At 41.3% G+C, this 21,980-nt stretch overlaps 2 protein-coding genes across 6 annotated transcripts in view; one reads left to right on the top strand and one right to left on the bottom strand.

The window, feature by feature from the left end:
• Positions 1-444: 444 nt before the first annotated feature.
• On the top strand, positions 445-9,555 carry fubp1 (far upstream element (FUSE) binding protein 1; the record flags this gene model as incomplete). 4 transcript variants are annotated; one of them, XM_035671002.1, is given in 18 exon segments in its annotated part: positions 445-480; positions 646-682; positions 777-823; positions 912-983; positions 1,076-1,133; positions 1,265-1,427; positions 1,530-1,628; positions 1,822-1,941; positions 2,027-2,129; positions 2,415-2,654; positions 2,790-2,950; positions 3,040-3,191; positions 3,516-3,592; positions 3,891-4,025; positions 4,371-4,445; positions 4,864-4,926; positions 5,871-6,031; positions 6,264-9,555. In XM_035671002.1, coding segments are annotated over 18 exon segments (1,808 nt in total), but the record flags the coding sequence as incomplete, so codon positions are not given.
• Positions 9,556-9,645: 90 nt separating this feature from the next.
• Positions 9,646-21,980, bottom strand: part of miga1 (mitoguardin 1) — a 16,018-nt gene continuing 3,683 nt past the window's right edge. For both annotated transcript variants that reach the window (XM_035671008.1, XM_035671009.1), the window contains exons 3-16: positions 20,751-20,922; positions 19,867-19,985; positions 19,199-19,331; positions 18,902-19,038; positions 17,457-17,580; positions 17,238-17,338; positions 14,157-14,266; positions 13,949-14,021; positions 13,640-13,726; positions 13,455-13,553; positions 13,214-13,348; positions 12,642-12,695; positions 12,413-12,529; positions 9,646-11,834 (exon numbers count right to left, since the gene is read on the bottom strand). In XM_035671008.1, coding sequence (XP_035526901.1) covers positions 11,616-11,834; positions 12,413-12,529; positions 12,642-12,695; positions 13,214-13,348; positions 13,455-13,553; positions 13,640-13,726; positions 13,949-14,021; positions 14,157-14,266; positions 17,238-17,338; positions 17,457-17,580; positions 18,902-19,038; positions 19,199-19,331; positions 19,867-19,985; positions 20,751-20,922 — 1,680 coding nt within the window. In that variant the 3' untranslated portion in view covers positions 9,646-11,615. The remainder of the gene's footprint in view (positions 11,835-12,412; positions 12,530-12,641; positions 12,696-13,213; positions 13,349-13,454; positions 13,554-13,639; positions 13,727-13,948; positions 14,022-14,156; positions 14,267-17,237; positions 17,339-17,456; positions 17,581-18,901; positions 19,039-19,198; positions 19,332-19,866; positions 19,986-20,750; positions 20,923-21,980) is intronic.

Genomic DNA, 21,980 nt, shown 5'->3' with positions numbered 1-21,980 from the left:
AATGTGTACGGTCCGTGATGAAACTCATGCACCACGCTGAGACGCTGATGTATAACCCCAACCCTAAGTTATCTGAGACCTGAACACACACAAAGACACTGGAGTAACAGTAGTAGTTGTTGGAGAGATCATATTTATAGAGTCATTAGAGAAATGGTACATCACGGAGAACTGAACATCATAACCTCCAGGGAGGTACTATTTTTTTTTTTTTTTTTGCAGGACTGTTGAATTGGATTTGTTTCATCCAGGTGTACCTAATAATAAACTGGCAACCAAGAGTATATTCCAGCTTTGTGTGGTAGCTATGGAGGCTTCTGTAGTTGACTGATTTCAACACCCTTGATGAATGTTGATAAGGCATTTTCAGCTTGAAGACCACTGTTAGTGTTGTGTTGGTTGGTATAATAAGAGGTACTTATGCTGGTTATTGTGTTGTCACAGACCAACCAGAGACAAAGAAGGTGGCCACAAATGATGGTAAGTGACTGGATGGCATAGCTGTAGTTGTAGTTTAATATGTGGCTGTAATTTTTTGCTAATTCTCTGCCTAAAGTAATTGGCCTAAAATGAGCATGAAATGGACATTTTGTGCATGGATTAAACAAACTGTAGTTGTAATGTCTATTTTTTTCTTCCTTACAGCGTTTTCAGCGATGGCGGGAATGGGCGGCCCCCCAAGGTAGATATTCAAGTTAAATCAAAATATGTTTGTCTTCCAGGTTTGGTCGCGTGTTTGTTATGAATCTAACCTTCATTTGTTCTGTTATTCTCAGGTCAATATCAGAGGAATTCAAGGTTCCTGATGGAATGGTTGGATTCAGTAAGTTTACACATGAAAACACTAAACCACCATAGCAGCACAACAGTGTTAATGAATATTTGGAGGTAACGCGCTCTTTTTCTACTAGTTATTGGAAGAGGAGGTGAACAGATATCGCGCCTGCAGCAGGAGTCTGGATGTAAAATACAGATTGCACCTGGTAAGTTAAGACTGTGGATGTCATTAATGCCCAGACATTTATAGTTTTGAGTTGTTGTACGGTGTATTAACTGCTTTTTCTTTGTGTTGTAGACAGTGGAGGGATGCCAGATAGGTCAGTGACATTAACAGGACCACCAGAGTCCATCCAGTAAGTTTCCTTCATTTAATGCCCCTCCTCTTGCAGTGAAAATCTTTTGTTGTGAATGGAATTCCAGCAACCATAGTGGGCATTAAAGTGTAAATATCCATCTGTTTTAATGGTAATTTCTCTTCTATCAGGACTGCAAAGAGGCTACTAACAGAGATAGTTGAGAAGGGGCGTCCGGCTCCAGCATTCAACCACAACGACGGCCCCGGAATGACTGTCCAGGAGATTATGGTCCCTGCCTCTAAAGCCGGACTCGTCATTGGGAAGGGAGGAGAAACTATCAAAAGCCTTCAGGTGAGTGTCCAGTCAGTGTTTGAGTAGTGCCCATAGGGACAGTCTTTTTGAGCAGGACAAACTCTGATGACATGCCTTTTGCTTCTTCCTTTTAACCTGCAGGAAAGAGCTGGAGTGAAGATGGTCATGATTCAAGACGGACCGCAAAACACAGGCGCAGACAAGCCACTCCGCATTTCAGGAGAACCCTTTAAAGTTCAGGTGGGTCCTTGTTCCTGTCAGGCTACAATACAGTAAGACGTACCTACTTGGAAAAGGGTTTAATTGTATATGAGCCAGCTCTGCTTTCACCCGCTGTCTAGAGTCAAAATGTCCTGTTACGTGCCTCGTTATTTGTCTCCATGGAGACCAGAGAAGTTGTGGTGTAATTAGATGTACTGTCTCTTCTCTTCAGCAAGCCAAAGAGATGGTAATGGAGCTCATCAGAGACCAGGGCTTCAGGGAGCAGAGGGGCGAGTATGGTTCACGAGTCGGAGGCGGCGGAGGAGGAGGTGGAGGAGGAGATAGCTTAGATGTGAGTATTAAGTAAGAAGTTTATCAGTTTGGAAACGAGGCTTTGAATCTGCTGCTTAACAGTTTTCTGTTTTTATTATTATTAGGTTCCTGTCCCCCGGTTCGCAGTAGGAATTGTGATTGGCAGAAATGGAGAGATGATCAAGAAAATTCAGAATGACACAGGCGTCAGGATTCAGTTTAAACCAGGTGAGTGATTAAGACTTATAAAAGGAACTGAGTAACTAATTTGGCCAATAGATGTGTAAAAATGTGTACGGTCCGTGATGAAACTCATGCACCACGCTGAGACGCTGATGTATAACCCCAACCCTAAGTTATCTGAGACCTGAGCACACACAAAGACTACAGTAACACAGTGGAGTAGTAGTTGGAGATACCATATTTTATTTATAGAGTCATGAGACAATGGTACATTTAAGTTTAATCCCATCAACAGAAACTCTTTATTTATCATATCTTTTCTCTCTTCAGATGATGGCAGCACACCAGACAGGATAGCACAGATCATGGGCCCCCCTGACCAGGCTCAGCACGCAGCAGAGATCATCTCTGATCTGCTGAGGAGTGTTCAGGCCGGCGGGCCTCCAGGACATGGTGGTGGCAGAGGCCGTGGTCGCGGGCAGGGGAACTGGAACATGGGCCCCCCTGGTGGCCTGCAGGAGTTTACCTTCACTGTCCCGACCATGAAGACCGGCCTCATCATTGGCAAAGGCAAGTGACCCCTCGACAGCAGGACTCTGTTACAAAGCTATGGCTCTTAAACAGAAGCCACTGAAGATCTTATCTGTGTGGAGTGAGCTTTTCTTTGCTTGTACTTACCTTTTCTCTTGTTTTGGAACTCTTCAGGTGGTGAGACAATCAAGGGCATCAGCCAGCAGTCTGGAGCCAGGATCGAGCTGCAGAGGAACCCTCCACCCAACGCCGATCCCAACATCAAGATGTTCACAGTTCGCGGCTCTCCGCAACAGATCGACTACGCCAGGCAGCTGGTGGAGGAGAAGATTGGGGTAAGAGACACTAAGAATTTAGGATAAAGGATATATGTTGAGACAATCTATAAGCTTGTTTACTGACCGTTGTGTGTTTGTGTTTTCAGGGTCCAGTCACGCCAATGGGTGGCCCACACGGTCCCCCTGGTCCACATGGAGGCCCAGGCCCACATGGTCCTCCTGGACCACCCGGACCCCCTGGGGCCCCCATGGGTCCATACAACCCTGGACCATACAACCAGGGACCTCCAGGACCACAGTAAGTTTAAAAGGCCACTGTGATGATGTGATATTTAGACACAGGTGAATGTGTGAAGTGAAACATGAAGTCATTTGGATGCAGCCAATAATGTGTACGGTCCGTGATGAAACTCATGCACCACGCTGAGAGACGCTGATGTATAACCCCAACCCTAAGTTATCTGAGACCTGAACACACACAAAGACTATAGAGTAACAGTGGAGTAGTAGTTGGAGAGATCATATTTATAGAGTCATTAGAGAAATGGTACATCACGGGAATCTTGAACATTTTCAACAAAATCTGAACATCAAAGCTGATTATTTCTTTTTCTTTCATCAGTGGTCCACCTGCACCGTACCAGCCTCAGGGATGGGGCAACGGCTACCCACACTGGCAACAGGGACAACCTGATCCAAGTGAGTATCTGCTATAGCTGGACATCTAGTACATCTGATGTTAAAGAGTTGTTCATTAAGCTCTTCATGGAGCGCCCTGGTAGCTGGCTCTGTGTACCAAAACTGAGTCTGTGCTGCAACGCCCGCAGGTTTGAATCCAACCTGTGGTCGTCCCTTCTTTCTCTCCCTTTCCTGTCTGTCCTGAGCTGTCCTATCATTACAGGCAAAATCCCCTACAACTCACATCAGATTATCTAATGGGCCGCTTACTGTATGTTTACAGCTTAACCTTCTGCTTGGTAATAAAACCCGATTGTTGTTTGTACAGATAAAGCCGCAGCCGATGCCAACGCGGCAGCGTGGGCAGCATACTATGCGCAGTACAGCCAGCAGCCGCAGGCTCCCATGACCCCGACAAGTGGAGCTCCAGGCACAACTCAAACCAACGGCCAAGGTAACTGAAGCGTTTTCTCAATTAGGGAAAAAGAGTCTGTGCTTCTAGAAGAGGCAGAAAGTGTTTAGACGAGTGTAGAGCAGCGTAGCTTTACTATGGTAGTGCCCCCCCCCGCTCATGTCTTCCTGCTGTCGCTAACAGGAGACGAGTTGGTTTCATCTCTTAAATGACTTTGCTTTTGCAGAGCACCTTTTCTTTTCTTTGTTAACTTTTTTTTTTTATGTTACCCCAAGGGACAGGTTAGTTTCCCTCCACTATCCCTAGGCTGACAGCTCGATCCAGGCAGGTGGAGGACGAACTGCTGAGAATGATTCACTAATTACAAGTACCGTGTTTTTTTAACAGGTGACCCACAGGCTGCAGGTCAGAGTGGACAGGCAGATTACTCCAAGGCCTGGGAGGAATATTACAAGAAAATGGGTATACGAACGTAGCTTCAGTGTACACCTATTAACACAAGACAGTCTAAACAGCCACTGGGCATTCAATCGGCTTCTTTTCCAGGTCTGGGTATTTTGCTGCTGGCCTGCGGTGGGGCGTTTTCAGTGTGCCTCCACTTGGTTTAACATTTGACGCCTGTGCTGTTTAGACTGCAACACTTTTGACTATCTACAGGACTGAGCTGTCGATACAGAACCACCTTTATATGAGCTTAGAGTAGTTTATTTACCAGACTATCTTTAGGGTTTTTATCAACACTGATGGGAGAGTTTTCCCATGTGCCATGAATGTGTGTGTAGAGTTAAATGATGCAATGTAGGATCAATGTTGTGCATTTGTTTCAGTTTTTATTCAACGCTCGGATGCATTGACACATTTTTATCCCTTCTCCTTGTAGGTCAACAAAGTCAACAACCTCAGGACTACACGAAAGCCTGGGAGGAGTATTATAAGAAACAAGGTTAGTCACTTTATTTGAAGCATTTTACTCCCCATTCTAAGGTCTTAATGTTTGATTCAACTACTGTTAAAGATGCATGGACAGTGGTCACTTGTGTTTTCATCACAAACACAATCAGAAACCAGAGAATTGAACTTCCATTAAGGAATTAAAAGTGTGATGTTGGTGTTTTTAGAGTAAAGGTATGTGAGGCGTATGGGTGATCTGGACTATGAGAAGCTAAAAAATAATTGCATAAATAATGCACACAAAATAATTGTATTTAATATATTTTTATTAAATTCTTTGTAAAATACACATCACAGTAACATATGGTCGTGTTTAGAGTTTTTTCCTGTCCTGCCACTGTAATGGAACAGGTTAGATTTCCTGTATCTGTCTGCCTGAAGCTGTGTGAATGCAGCATAACTGGTTTCTCTACTTGGGAGGGAAACTCCGACTCTGAGCTATTGACAGTCTGTAGGTGTTTACGTAGAGTTTACTGCGATAGACGTACAGATGGAGAACTCTGTGGTCAACGACTAGCAATCAGGAAGTTGAAACTGCTGTTCATTCTTTACTATTTATGGAGTTGCCTGTCTAAAAAAAAAAAAGAACACCCACCCATTATATACAGTATGGATGTTGAATGTTGAAGGGCGGCTGTACTCCTATAGCAGCCCTCTGTACTAGAGTATCTGCTCTCCCAGCCGCCCAACAGAAAGGCAGAAGGTTTCTGACCCGCCACCCAGAGAGAGTGGTGCCGGGTTCGTTCCCCTTCCGACAAATCTAATCACCTCAAATTGAGTTGAAACTCAAAGAACTTGTCTGCAATGAAAAGAGAAACTGCTTCTTACCCCCTGGTTAATTAACTAACAACTATTGAGCCTTTACATAGGAGGAATCTGATAACCTCAAGCGTCCGGTGTACCAACGTGTCCTCTCTCGGTTTACCCCCCCCCCAGGTCAAGCGGCCCCTCAGGCCACAGCCGCAGCAGCCGCAGCGTCCCAGCCTGGAGGCCAGCCAGACTACAGCGCTGCCTGGGCGGAGTACTACCGTCAGCAGGCTGCTTATTACGGCACAGCCAACCCTCAGACGATGGGTGCAGCACCACAAGCCCCTCAGGTACACCCCCGATAAGAATCTGCCCTCCACATCACTGAATACTCAATTGTTTTGTGCCCTAACCCCCCTTCACTCCCCAGGTTTACAGGGCTCCAGTGACTGCAGCAGCCTCACAAACTTAACCAAAACGACTTCCTCCCTACACAGGTTTATAACTTTTTATTTTGGGAAGCTGAGTCTACTGTTTCTGCTGTTAACATGCAATGTATCTTCTATGTATTTTTTTGCACAGGGCCAGTAATGTGAAGTGGACATAAAGTAAATGCTACATTGTCGAAACAAAATCCTTTGTTAAATGTTTGGATGCAGACGCCTTGATGAAGATCTTATATTTCCTTGGTTTGAAAGTGTTTCACATAGATGGCAGATTACCCGGAGAACACGTCCTCTTTCTTTTTTTTGTTTTTCCTTTTCTTGTAAATGCTTTGTTTTTAGTGAGGTAATTATACATATGGTCATTCCAGCCCTGTATCTACATTAAATGTGGTTAGAACTCATGTTGATTAAACTGTAGACATTACCATGTAAATCATCTCAGTTTTAAAATGCTATTGCCTGTTGTGTTTTTGCAATAAAACAAACTGAAACCTCCTGTGTTGGTAAGTTGGGGTGGTTTAAAAACCAAAAGGGTTGAGATGAATTTCTGTATTTTTTTTTTTGTTGTTTTTTACGGGGGAGGGGAAAAAAACTTAAAAAAAAAAATGCAGGCCATGTGTGTGGGGAGGGGGGGGGTGGTTTAATTGTCCAAAAAGGTTGACTCAAAGTTGTGCTGTCCTGTCTCTCTCCAACTGTCTATAAGGCTCTTAGATACATTATGTGCGTGCAGTGATCCCGAGTGGTTCAGACCAACAAACGTCCTTGTTGATAGACATTTTTTTATACACTTGTTTCCTTGACATTGCTCTGACTGTAGCAGTAGACAGATGTTTGTCATAAGAAAGTCGACAGGTATCTATGTACCGTAACTCATGCATTAACTGCGTTGCTGTGGCGCTCCTTTTTTTTAAAATTTTGCCTGGTTTTGCTGACATTGTTGAGGTAGTATGCACTGTATTTTGCCTTGATATAGACACTTCCTCCTCCACAGGCAAGTTTAGAAAAGCGGTAAGCAAGTATTTTTCTTAACATGTTCCCCAACAAACGTGGTTGCAAGAAATGTTGCATATTTTTAGTGTTCTATAAACATATATATATTGTGCTGTTCTTTTTCCAGGACAGTCAGGTAAATTGTCACTGTATCGAAAAATGCATTGAAACGTTTGTCTTGCCCATCTTGAATTTGCGAACTAACTCACATGTATAAAGTTGTTTTTTTTTTTTTAAAAGAATGTTTTTTTAATATAAAAACATTGCAAAAAAACTCCTATTTTGCTGTGCCCATTCTGTTAGTGTTTATCCAATATAAGAACATAGATGTTGTAGGGTTCGGGGGTGGCTAAGCAGTCTTCATCCATCAGTTGAGCCCTCCTATACTGTAAGTACAAAACTGTGACTGACTTTGAGAGATACTCGCCTTTTTTTATGCTTTATAAAAACTGCAAAAGATGTAGTATTTTTGTCAAATATTTCTATTTCCCCCATGTCTCTGGGTAAGTATGAAATGTTCTGAGGAGAGGAATAGTACTTCTAGACTTTGATTCTTGTGCCACATGTTTCTGAGACTTATTTCCCCTTTTTGTGTGACTCCACTGACTTGCACAACATTCAGACTTTGAATATTTCACAGTATGTTGATACTAGATTGTTTGTGTAGGTAGCATTTTCAGTGCCAGTTGGGATTTTCTGAACTGAGGGTTTGAATGTCAGCACTCTTACACTGTCGGTAGGAACTGTTTTTAAGGATGTCCATGTGGGGGTTTTTTACCTTGCGTTTTCTTTGCTAAGTGCCATTGTCTAGCTGAGACTGTCATGTTTTTTTCTTATATGCCATTTATTGCAACATATTGCTTTAGAAAAGTCCTACTGCATAACTCCAGTGTAGCATGCTTAGGTTTTCTGCTATTATTACTTTAATCTCCTATATGAGCATGTGGAATGCTTGTAGTGGATTTGCTGACTGACTAGTTCAGTATTGATTATGACATTTTCTGAATGAGCACTGTTGTTGAAAGGCTGTTAATTTTAAGGTCAACGATAAAAAAAGAGAAACAATCTTTTTGACTGCATTGTTCACTGATGGCAAACAGTGCAATATATATATATATCTGATCTTTGCAGTGTCATCCCAGACCTTGCACCTTAGGTTCTGCTGCAATAACACAGGTAAGCGAAACCTAAGGAAACCAGTGTTTTTGTCCAGTGACATTACAAATATATTACATGCAAAGAAATGCTTACCTGTGTCTCTTTATAACATGCCTCAATGCATTTATGCCTAGTCGTACAGAAATGTCCAGGATATCATACGTATGAACAGCCCTTTATTTTTTAAAAAGATTGATCTGCTTTCATGAATGATCTGCATGATATGAGCTGTATGACTTTGTTACATGAAGTATGACTTTTCAAAAAAAGTGACTTTACCCAGAAATAAGTTGTTGCATAGGCTCACTGAGGAAATGTTGTCATTGTCGTATGTGCTTAATATTTGATACTAGCCTTATCTTTGCATCCCGGTAAGTCTTGACAGTGACTGTGTATCGATGCTTTAAGCCCACTTTGACACTGGTATATTAAAACTGCATGCCATGCAAACCTGTTGTCAGACGTTAGCAATGTGCTCAACCGCTTGGTCAAAAAAACGGTGAAAAATACATGATTTTATTTTTTCATTTTTAAATTTCTCTGTCGTGGTGTGAATCTGCCCTCAAGTGCAGTGCAAATCTATTGAAACGCTGCTGCCTTCACTTCTCGCTCACAGTGTTGGAGGATGCTGCAAGCTTAGGTCATAGAATCAGGCCCTGTCGTAGTTTGTCCCCAAAAGGAGGAATCCTTTGAGTCAATCCCACTGCTGAACGTAGACCGTTCAAGAGCTCCAGTGATAAGGTAAAAAAAACAAAACAGCAACGCAATGAAATTTAACTTATGTGATTGCAAAAGTGTTGGTCAGATAAATGTTTTTCAGCTCGGATAGACTGTTGTTTTTCTTTAAACATGATGCCATAGTGTATTTTTTAGAGTTGTCTGATGGTTGTTTTTATTGCTTCAATGCCTTCATCAGTAACATTTAGTCAGTAGGAATGTGCTTTAGAAAGTTGGATGAGGACAGGAACTAATGTACTTTTCAATTACATATGCACTTTTATTGGCAGTAAATTTGGGGTTTTTCACTTTTAAAAAGAATCACTTCTCTGTAGTTAGTTACGTATTGTTTGAGGCTGTTCACGCTGTACATGTGAAATGCTCAGTGTTTCAACACAGAGTTCGTGGGGGTGTAGAAGACAAAACAAGGAGCATGCCTTAGAGGTAAAAAAGGTTTCATGTGATGTGTATGTTATCAGATCTCTTGGTTTGTTTTTTGAATCTGTTCTGACTTTTAAAAATGTTGCCATGTTCATTAATAAAGTTGTAACAAATAAACTGGACTAATTAACATGAGTTTTATTTTAAATTAGAGAATAAACTTTAAGTCAATCAGAACTGGATTTAAAGAAGTTAAAAAAGAAACCATCAAACACATTCAGTCTTTTATTTGCTTAATTTATACACAATGAATTCACAAATGTAAAAAAAAGAAAATATTATCTTCCCAGTGTTGCCAAAATGAGAGCAATCAAATAGTTTCACATATTTTACAAGTCTGTCTTACAACAATATACTCATAAGTACATGTCTCTGAATACAGGTCCTGAAAAGATCCTTATGTGATTCAAATTTAAGAAATGGGGGGGGTCCATCAAAAAATAAGTTGACAAATCAAATGTTATAATACTCACTGCAATTTGGTGAGGAAACAAAGCAACTAACAATCTCTCCATTAATTATTTTCTCAATCCTTTGTTGCACTGGTTGTCGAATCTCTTTAAATTCATGTAATTTAATAATGTGTCAGTATCAGCCTGCTATGTGCTCATGTATGTAGCACCTGCACATGTCCATTATTAGTTACGAGCTAAAGTGTGATGGCCACATAATAAGAGGCAGTAAAATGACCAGTTATAAATGTGCAATCGGGGCTCCAAACAACCTATTTGGAAGACCAGTGTGGAACAGGAGTACCCCATTTCTACCGAAGTATCTCTGATCCTTCAACTGATCAGGGTCAGCCTAATGCTACTGTGTTATAACAATATAATGGAGAGCCTAATCATTCCTTTGGTTGTATGCGGTGTAAAACGTTTGAGAAACACTGGTGTATACTGTCTTCAGAAGACCAGAAATCAACAAGTTATAACCAGTGAGTTAGCAACTTTGACTGTTGTAGCCTCGTATTTACAGAATGAGGACTGGATTTTGTCCCCCCCACTTAAATTGGAATCACTTTAGGAAGATTTCAACGTACATCTGAGCCTCACAAAATATGCAAAACTATCTTTTAAGAGGAACAACCTGCAGCCGACAATCCCTCCTAAAGTAGTTACCTAACATTTAGAAATCAACTCCTCTTTAACAGGTTTGTTCCTGCAGTAGCTCGACTGCTCAGACCTTTCATGTTGTGCATGTCCTGTACATGGCAGTGACCGATCGGTGGAGCAGACTGTTTCAGTGATGAAGACGAGGCTCGAACATGTGCAGTGACAATAAGGCTTCTTGCGTATTTTGCCCCGTCGTGAAAAAACAAACTGTGGCACAAATAGTTTTAACAGCTTTAGCGTTAAGCAACAGTGATGTATAATCTTCTATTTCCTGTAGTTGGTGGTGTGATGAGATTAAAGGGCCTTGGAGGCTGCATGAGCCGGGCTTCGTTTAAATATCGCAGGAAGGTTTGTAAGTGCCAAAAAACTACTTTCCCTTTTCAGTAAGTCACGAGAAAGTCTGACGATTACTCCAGTCAACATCTTTTACATTTAAATCCCGTTCTATGACTTCTCTGTAACAAAAACACATGTAATGGTTCTGCATTGCTGATGTAGAAATACATCTAATAAATCTCTTATTTGATAAAAGGTTATTGTATTCGTACTATATGTTTGAAGCTGATCACAAATCCACTGATGCATACATTTAAAACTACAGCGTCTAAAAAATAAATCCTGCATCATTTAGCTGTATAGTAAAATAAATACTGTAAAATACCTTCTTTTACACACAGATTGCTCTTAACAGCAATAAATATGCTTTAATTTACACAGCATAGTATCTACTGCAAGAGTTTAAATTACAATTATTATTGCTATGATGTTTTAAAATCGTGCACTGCCATGGCACAGTGAAAAGGGGGCTGGGGGTAAAGGCAGGTACGTTTTATATGAATCCTCGGGTACACGGCGATGAGAGCAGAGCATGATGGGAGAGGTGGTGAGTTTTGTGCACCAGGTGGGTGGAAGATCGAGTCATTCAGACCTACAGACCTACCTACTCAGTCTTCTTTGGTCCGACAGTTTGTGTCAACTCACCCTAACATAAAAGCTGAGATTTCCGTCTGTGTATAGTGTTTGGTGACCCTCCCTCCCCTCCGGGTCTGTTTGGGGGGGTTTGCAGTCTCTCACTGCACTCGGGCCTCCAGCAGGGCGCTGGGCACCAGCTGTACCTGCGGGGGATTGCAGCTGTTGACGTGCCGCAGGGAGTCGGCTCCCAGGTAGGCCAGCAGCAGTTCGGAGCGGCGATGCAGCAGGTGGAGCATGTCCTCTGCTAGACTCTCCACAGAGCAGTAACGCACCTTGTCCAGGTCGAAAATATCCTTTAGGAAGTGCAGCACCTGATCCTGAAGGACAAGAACGACTTTTGAGAACACTTGTAAGAGAGGAACACCTTAATATATTTATCTACAGCAGATACTTGGTTTTATGTTCTTTGAGATTTATGTTCTGGGATGTTTATCCCCTTCAGGGTTAGTAGTTTACTGGCAGTAACTGGATCACATCACTCCTGTTTTACACTGGCTCCCAGCAGGTTTTAGAGCAGATTTTAAGGTTTTACTGGTTTTACTGTTAATGCTCTCCACCCTATTAGTCGTACACACCGGCTCATACTTTCAGATCCTCGGGCAAAGGTCTTTTGTCTATTCCAGAGAATATTTTCAGAATGGCTGAAAACCAAAGGGGGACGGAGCGTTTGCTGTCAGGACCCCTGAGGCTCCAGAACAATCTGCCTGAAGAATTAGTCCCTTCTTAAAACACTTTTTCAAAATATTTTTCTTGTTTTATCAGACTTAAATTTTCCTTTAAAACGGTAACTTAAGAAGTATCAAAAAGGGAACAACAAAAGTAAAGCTCCTATTTAGACAAGGGCACTGACAGATATAATGCTGGGATCTCGTCATTTTCTGGTGCTGAGGCTGACCTTGAAGAAGCAGCAGAAGTCATGCAGGGAGCTCTTGGGCCCCAGGAAGCCCCAGGCCAGAACGGGGCTGATCTGTTCACACACAGCGTAGAAATGGGCGATGAAGCCGTCAGGAACCTGAGACACAGCAGAGGGAATGTGAGTGAATAACACAAAGTGTTTTCCCCCGGAGATGAAGGTGTCGCATAAGAAGTGAAGCAGTGAGACTGATGACTTGAAGTGGTTGTACCTTCATGTGCTGTCTCTTCTGCTTCATTACTGACCAACAGCTAGATGCCACCGCCTGTGAAATACATGAAGGTTAAACATCTATGAAAAGCCCAAATAGTCAAAACAAGGACCATGTCAGGACATTTTCCAGGTGTTTTCTTGTCAATACAGGACAGAACTTGCTCACAAACAGTCATAAATTACTGACACGCCTAGTATTTACGAATTTTTTCCCTGTTCTTTACAGGTAGGTGGTAGTTTTCCTCTAACCCAGGTTTACGTAGGTCATCTGAAACCTGACCTTTCTCCACAATATTTGGTTATTTTAATCAATTTCCAGGTGTTCATGACTGGAAAACTAGTCTCTAAATATCCACGTTTTCCAGGACATGTGGGAACTCTGCATCTACACATTGTTGGCTTTAAGGTTTTAGTATTAGTTGTTCTGTAAAATGTCTATTTCTGTTTCATAATGAAGTTATTGTGGTATAATCATGTAAGTAGCACAACATAAAGAAAGCGTTAAGCCAGTAATCCATCAGTAGCCAAGAGAAATGCTCTAAAATCTGAGTATTTAATGAGTTCACTCACCGTCTCCTTGAAGGAGCTGTTGAGCCAGCGGTTGTTGATCACATTCTGGATGGAGATTGGTGGATTCTCCAGATCCTCAAACGAGTCCATCAGGATGAAGTCCAGCACTATGTCATAGAAGTTCAAGTGCTTCACCTGGAGAGGACGAGTATAAGACGTTATTGTTTGGTACCATTTTGTGATCAGACAGCAGAAGTCAGACATTATACAGTAGAGAAGTTTAATTATTATTATTATTCACCCCTCTGGTTGCCAGCTCCACTTCTGTGTTTTCCCAGTGCTCTGTGTGATCCAGGAAGGTAATCATCTCCTCAAACACCTCCTCGAATCTCGCTGGGTTCTGAAAACCAAACATCACCAGTTAGGAAGGGGAAGCACTCATTGAAGCTGCGTGTTATCATCCACCGGTCGTGGCTTCGGTCTTACCTTCTGTGCTTTAACGATAATGGAAGACAGGATTTTCTTTCCCGTGTCGGCCAGAAACATCCTGGTCGTTCTCTCACACAAAATGAGCTGGAGAACAAAAACATTTTACTCACGTGGAATCTTTCTCACAGAATACGTGATACACACAGTGGCTTTAAGTTGAGGGAGTTTAATGGTTCCTGCTGAGGTCCTGTTAGCATGTATTTTCTTTAGTAGGGTAGAATAAAAAGATAAAAGCAGTAAAAATATGCAGATACATCCAGAGTCTGCACTACATAGAGACAAAGGAGACTGTAGGTTGTACTGTACCTGACATGCCTGCCGCACACAGTGCAACTTGGCCAGGAAGTCTAAGTCCCCGTGACACTCCAGCAACTCAGTCCTGACAATGAAAACCAAGATTGACAAATGCAAGCTATTAGATACAATGTGGTTAATGAAGGAACGTCAGACAGCTTGTTCCAGTAATGTAGGCTCTCTGTATTTCACGGGTGTCATTACTCATTAGTATAATTACCGCAGCACCCTGCAGGAGATCTTTCCATCCTCGGCCATCTGCAGCGCCTCCTCGTAGAAAGGGTGATGACCCAGAGCGAAGGCACTCCTCAGCTCTCTCTGCTCTGACAGCTGGTACAGAAGCAGACAGCACAGCGAGTTATTATTGACTCAATAATGATCATTTTAATCCCGTTCCTGTCAGAGAAAATAATCCTGAAATGAGACGCAGCCTTCGAGTGTCTTTCCACAGCAAAAGAAAGTCATGCTTCTTATTCATAAAGCAGTACGTCCTTCCTGAGTCCTCCTGTGATTCTTGAACATCCCTGCAAGAACTGACACCAAAACCTTTGGAGAAGTAGAGGTTTATGCATCCAAAAAAACCTCTTTAACAGGTGCTTGAGCAGGAAATATCACTGTTTCTGTATTTTCTTCTGACAGTTAAACCGGGCATAATGTTTAAGACAATAGAAAGAAAAGCTGCTTGTAAAGTTCCTCTGTATTGTAATCAAGGTGACTGATGCAGAAAGGCTGAACCTGAAGTTTCTTTGTAAAACAAATGCAGGTTCACCATATCCTGGATTACACAGCTACTTCTTAAGCCGCTATTAGTTATTGAACCGTGTAAGGAGAAATAAGAACGCCACTCCATATAGCGACATGAGCTGCAGAGAAACAGCGAGCTGTATGTTGTATAATGGAGAATGTCGAAGGTCTATTTATAGTGACTCACTAAGTGTGACTGACCCAGTTTGACTGCTATGCTGCTGCCTGTTTCATTTACTGGTCTGTACACGTTAAACAGGTTGCAGAGTATAAATACCTCCATTTAAAAAGCCTTTTTCCCTTCTAAAAGACTTAACCGGTAGGTGCTAGACCAAGAAGGTTTAATAGCTTAACTGCTATTTACATCAATGTTGTGTACTGTGCATGTTAACACCCTACCCTGGAAGAGAGATACAGCACCTTTAGCTCTCAGCAGGTGGCGATATAACGCCTTTATCTGAACCTTTCACCTTCGTTTCAAGATAGCATGTTGTAGAAAGTGAGATTTCCAGGTGATTTATCATAAAGAGAGTCATGGTGCGATATAAATACTGTGAACGATCAATCCGCAGAGAAATGCTCTCAGCTTGAATTCAGAAACTGTGCCTTTAAACGAGCTGTCAAGACGTCTGTAATGTTGTGATATAAAAACGCTCATATCACCGCCCTCCTGGCTCACCTGGACCCCCACCGTCCAGGTAGAGTACAATCCGTTATCTGGGGCTCAGCCAATCAGAAGAGAGGCTTATTAATGTTAATGAGAGAAAACGCAACAAATAAACACCTGTTCTTGCTAGAGATCCAGAGGAAACTAAAATAAAACTATATTTTAGTGCTTAAAACCACAGATATATCTCTTTATGGATACCAAAACTTCAAATAAAACTCTGGAAAAGTGTAACATACAGGAGGAATTAAGCTTTAACGTCGGTAAACAAATCAGTCATTCTTAACAACCAGTTTTAGTTCTTTGTGGGTCAAGTGCACCAGTGGCACCGGATACACAGCTCACACACCGACTTAATGAGTGAAGGCGATAAGCAGGGCACTGGTAAACACCGGGTGGTGAACTTACAGGAAGATCAAAGCTATTTGAAACAAACTCCTGCTGTGAACTGGTTAAGATTGGATGCTTCAGATGGTTTGAGACTTAAGACGTTCCCTTACTGCCACTCATGGGCTCACCTGTGGGATTACGGAGCACCTTATTTATTACACCACTGTTCACTGCACTTCTAAAGACGCTACCGTAGATCTACAGTAAGTCTGTGGTCTGTATGTCATCGGTCAACGATCTACTAATGATAATTGATGTTTTGTGTCCCAATTTCACTTGTAAAAACATATCGCACTGTATGTCACCTCATGTTTTGTTTAAAATATACAATAATATTCATAATAACGCAGTGCTGTGGTTAGTTTAAGACAGATAATAATAAGATATTATCTCCTGTTACTGTAAAGTGTTCTGTTTTATATTACAGAAGCTTCTGAAACTCTACTTTACACTGGTCAGGGCACAAGCTGTGGTTTCTTGTTGGAGTTTTACATACTTTACTTTAATAATGTCTATTTGTACATAGTTGATGGAAACATATTCTATTCCAGTTTCTAGTCTGTTTTCAGTAACTCAAAATGAAATAAACTATGCTGATTCAAAGAAATGTATGACTTGTGTTCATCATTAGTTCAGTATTCAGTATTTTTTATTATTATTGCCATCAAATGTTTGGTTTAGTGATTGTTTCTCTAAAGGGTTCCCTGGAAAATCTGGAAATTTAGAGACTAGTTTTCCCGCCATGGAAACATCTGGAAATTGATTAAAATAACCAAACATCCTGGAAATGAACTGTGTTGGCCTGGAACATTTTAATTGTATTTCAGCCTCTCATTCAGATTACATAAACCTGGGTGCCTGTTTTGTTTGAAACTCAACTGTTGGCACAATGACACTTTAAAGCAGCTTTACCAACTCAAACCAGAAATGAAAAATGCTCCTTTTTGCCGAGCTTCTCACACCACCTGCAGCAGACCTGGGTGTAAAGTCTATTTTGGAAATGCTGCACACATCTACATACAAACAGCCTATTAATTATGATCAAATTTATTTGTTGTAATTGTAAAATGTACATTCAACGAACACTTTCTACCTCTTCTTGCAATAGTTTAATAGGTGAGAAGATTAATTTTCTGGAAAATAAAATAAATTCTCTTTGATTTGAGCTGTTATTTATGGGCTCTGGTTAAATTAATGTTATTGGAGGAACAGTGCACCATGAAAGCGAGCTAACGTGGAGTGTGAGCAAGTGCTGTCCTGTATTTTCTAAGAAAAACTACTTTAAAATGTCCTGGAATATTCCTGGATAATGATTGAAGATAGATAGAATAATGATGAAGAGTGGGAACCCTGAGTTTGAGAGGATGTTCTTTGTTGTGATTCAAGCATATAAAGAATCGTTGATGAATAAAAACTGCTAGTTTGTTCTGTATTTTGGGAGGAAGTTAGAGAAAATCTTTATTTTTTTTTACAGCATTACAAGGCGAGTGCCTCTCTCACCTCAGCAGCAGACACAAATGAGTCAGTGGAGGCGATGCTCATGCTGTCCCTCAGACAGACGTCGTCCAGCTCGTCTCTGGCCAAAATATCTGTCATCTTATCTGTGATGAAGAATAACCAATGTATTGCATAATAAGTGTATTGTATCTGGTAAACACATTATGAGACCCTGTGTTTATCATGGAAATTACATAATATTGTGTATAATCAGTGACTCACCCTGGCTGTTGCTGTGGGATGAAGGCTCTGACACGCACAGCACTCCCTCGAACTCCTCCTGGAGGCTGTAAGCTCTCTGCAGCAGAGACTTCAGCCTGTGGATGAACTCTGCACTGATGGCGTCCTGAACACAAAAACATTCAGGTTGAAATATGACTCATAAAGCCCTGCAGTAGCGACAGGGTGCCGGGTCGCAATGAAAATAAATGAACTGACCCTGGAAATGTTTTGTTAGTCTACCAATTAGTAAATGTTCAATAATGTCACTTGGCTGACACTTAATTTCTGTTGGTTCAGGTACAGCTGACCTTCGTGGGGCTGCTGACACTGGATTTATCATTTGGTAAAGACGAGGGAGGACAGAAAATGTCTAAAGGGTGACATTCCAATTATATGAAAACTGGAGGGATTAATTTACCGTTATTTTGCCACCTAATACTGATCCTAAACCGCTGTGTTTAATTTGCCAAAATGACAATGGCTGTATGCAAGGTGGATAATATCAGTCGCCCTCATGTATCAAAACATGCTAGCTTCAGTGTAGTGCTACACGATATGATACAAAAATCTGATTAAGAATTCAAACATGGCGATTATTTTGACGGATATTGCCATCACGATATGATTTATGATTAGAGGCAATGGTCATTTTTGCGTCTTTGCAGTACTACAATACTTCCTTATAGTTCATTATGTTCTGTCACACATTAAATTTGGATTTGAATATTGCACTTTGTTTACAACTTATCTTGCCACATTAAAGATCTTAAGGCACAAGTGGCCCCCTGTGCAAAGCAAGTCGAGTATCCCTGCCCTAAAGACTACCATAATAATAAACTAATTCAAGTGAAATGACCTATAGAGAGTGAAAAGTGCCAGCTGGGGGAAAGGTAAACTTAAACAATGTTTTAGATTTTACTCAGAATATATCTTTAAGTTGTCTCTTGAGAATCCCCCATGACTGGATTTTAATAAACTTTCTAAAGAGGCACACCTGAGTCCTTCACAGAAGTCTGGACATTTGTTTGGGTTCCCAACGCAACCCTTTGACCTGCATTAATCCAAAACCCTTCCAACCAGGTTAGAGAGCCAGTGAGTTAGCCGTTATACAATCCAAACTCTGTGACAACAGTGGGTTGTCAGAGTGCTGGTTATTCATATATGTGACCTATAGTGCAGTGTTTGTGGGCAGTTTATTCCTACACAGACACACACTGTACTCTTATACACAGACGAGAGAACAGAAAATGTTGGCAGGACTTGAATCAATACACCAACACTTTGGTCCTGGCTGAGGTAGAAGCTGCCAATTGTTTTATTTATTCGACTCTGCATAAAACTGTTTATCGGGAGGCATTTTAGAAGAAAAGATAGTGTCCAAGCTGTGCCACTGAAAAGGAATTTATATCTCTAAATGATAAGTGTGTCTCTGTGTGTGTGTTCACCTCCATTTCCTGCTCAGCGATGGCGTCTCCGGCTCCAGTTTTGACAGATGCACAGCTGGCATCGTCCTCACCCTGTCTGCTCCTGAATGTCAAAGCCTCCTCCCACCGCCTGAGAGCCTCTTCAAATAAATCCATACCTGCATGCACACACGAACCACGAATAACTCAAAACGCTTCATTTTTCAAGAAGTTCAAAGGGTATAACTGAATTCTTCCATTATTTCATCACATTTATAATATGTGGTTTATTCCTCTTTTTGTAGACAGCGAGCAGACACAGTATGCAGCTTTATTTACCCATAAGGTAAAGGTTTTCAGGTGTGGTGACGGGTAAGTTGACCAAACTGCAGATATCTGCTTCCGCTGCTCTGTCCCAACAGCTGGATTCATTAGCACAGGTGCTGCTGCTGGATGAGTTCATGCTTTTTACCTGCAAAGACACAGCAGAAGAACACAGTTAAAAGTAGTGAAAGCAGAGGCTCATCACAAACACAAAGCAGTTCAAACCAACTCAACTCAGCATGTTCAGTGTGTTTTCACTACTGAGTGTATTGACGTAGGTCTACACAATGTTCAAATTGGTTTACTCATTAGTTTGGAAAACGGTGGAAATATTTCTGCCAATCACATCTTCAATCTTTACTTTCACTGGTTTGCATATATGAACCACAAGGTACAAAATGCAACAAAGTGAACTTCTCTATCCTGTTTTTGACATAGGAAAGCATCATCTTTGTATGTCCCTTGTAATTTAAATCTACTACAAGGAGTTTTTGAGTCTCAATTTAACACTTCTGCCTCTATATTTCCTACATACGCATATGAGACCATCAGTGAGAAGACTCTTTTCTATAGTCACCACTTTTGTCAACAGGAGCTGCCAGAATCAGCACAAAATGAAAGTTCTGGATTTTGATATTTTTAGATAAGAAAATAAAAAACAGAGTAGTTCTTCTTTATCTTACCGAGGCCAGGCTCAGCAGAGACCCAGACAGTTTTTTATAGTCTCTCGTGGTGAGAACGAGACCAGAGGAGTAGCCATTTTTGGAGTTGAGGGAGAGAGTGATGTTCTGACTGGTGTTATCTGAGTGGACAAAAATGGAAGATCAGAATACAGTGAACACGCTTGCATGAGCATGTAGCAGCATTATAAAATACATAAACCATGTTTGCCAATTACCATAATACCACAATGTGTAAGTAACCCTCTCCTGGGAAATGTTCTATAGTTGCTGTTTGAATCACTTCCGTCCTGTTTTAATAACTGACTTTCTGGCTCACCTGCTGCCGAGTGCTGGTGTGTAAAAACATCGTCTTCAGCTCAGACTAAACCTAAAACTAAACCTCACACACAGATTGTAGAGATTTACTTTGATTTAGTCAGAGAGTGTACAGGAGCCAGCCGGGAGTAAAGTTACTGGTCACTCAGGCAGCAGGACTCCCAGCACTCTTGTCTTTCTGAATATTGACTCCCCAAAACCTCCGTTATTAAATCAAATATTCATGAACCACAATCACAAGTGTTAGATTAACTGATGTTCACATATACAGAAACAGAGGTGATCAATGTTGTCCTTATATGAAGCTGTCAAAAGTTAAGTTAAGTTAAAGTTATTAAATCTGAGCTTTAATTGCCCTGGCCGACTCTGCATTTGACTCCATTTAATCCTGCATTTCTGTTCACTTCTCTTTGGGACTCTAATCAGAGGCAAATCTTCTTAAATGAGATTAAATGAGTTAAAGAATTCATCTGGAACCTGCTGTTTAAGGTAATACAGGAGCACGCTTAAGCCTGAAGCCCAGAAATGGAGATCACAGAAAAAAATATCACAGTGTCGGTAGGTTTTACCGTTGTCTGCTGCGGCCGGGGAGAAAAACTCAAAGCCAGCCTGCTCCCACTGAGGAGAGAGCCCCTTCTTTCTGCCCTTCCTCCTCTGGAAGCGGCGCGCAAGGAGGAGGAGCGAGACGGCACCGAAGGCGGTGGCGGCCACCAGCTTCTTGGTGCCTGTGCTGACACTCACCTGCAGGACAGGTAGAGGGAGAAAGACTTGTAAGTTAAATGTTTATGCAGCTTGAAAAGAAGCCTGAGAAGCAATTTGGTTTGGAAAATCTGACCAAAACTAAAGCTCATGTTTCTAAGTAGCTTCACATCTTGTTATTAAATGATCACACCTTTTTTCTGACTGGGAGTAAACAGAAATCCCCCAAACATACCTGGTTTGTGAAATGATAGCAGTTACATGTAAACAGACTGGGAAAGAAGATAGTCTTGCATCTTGTCATTACAACTGGGTACCAAATCTCTTTTTTGTGATCAAATTTTTATTGATAATACTTCTTAATGTAACTAACTTAATGACTTCTATCCAAAAGGCTGCCCCAACTACAACAATATTACCTCCAATAGCGCCTTAATGCTTCTAACAGCATGAACTAAAACATTGATATGTTTGTTTTGCACCGTGGGACCTTCAATAAAGTGTTCCAGAAAAGTAAGTAACCACTGTTGTCTCTGCAAAGAACTGGGTACTGGATCTCAATACCAACCAACATGTGTCCATAGCAAGTATTGAACACTCACTTATCTATTAAAGAAGCTTGGCTCATTCTGTTAAATATATATTTTAACTGAATCACCACAGAGAAGAAGGATTGTGAGTAATGTTTTGGGAAATGTAGAAACTGGCTAGATAAAGTAGTAAAATAGACTGAACGTTAACAACAGAGGACGACAGCAGCTATACAGTCTAACAGTGGGTAATAATTATCACAGATGACAAAAGTCGGAAAGGTCGGATTCATCCTTCACATTTTGCAACAGAGATTATGGTATGGATGATATGATTATCATATCACCGCACAAAGGGTGGGAGAAAAAACAACAACAGAAGAAAATACACACAAGCACAACACCTAAAAGACACTTCCTGTCAGATCAGAGTTCATCTGAGGATACATATCTGAAACTGACACACTGGATATTGATTATGTAACAAGCAGCGTTGAGAATCAGCTCACCCGCCTGTCATCTAGATTTGAAAGAATCCATTTCAGATAAGCGCACAGCCCCCCCCCCCCC

This window comes from Morone saxatilis, unplaced genomic scaffold, assembly GCF_004916995.1.
Source record: "Morone saxatilis isolate NCDOM2014 unplaced genomic scaffold, NCSU_SB_2.0 Contig23, whole genome shotgun sequence".
Taxonomy (NCBI): domain Eukaryota; kingdom Metazoa; phylum Chordata; class Actinopteri; family Moronidae; genus Morone; species Morone saxatilis.
Note: the sequence above shows the minus strand (reverse complement) of the source record. Positions and strands in the feature narration are given on the sequence as shown.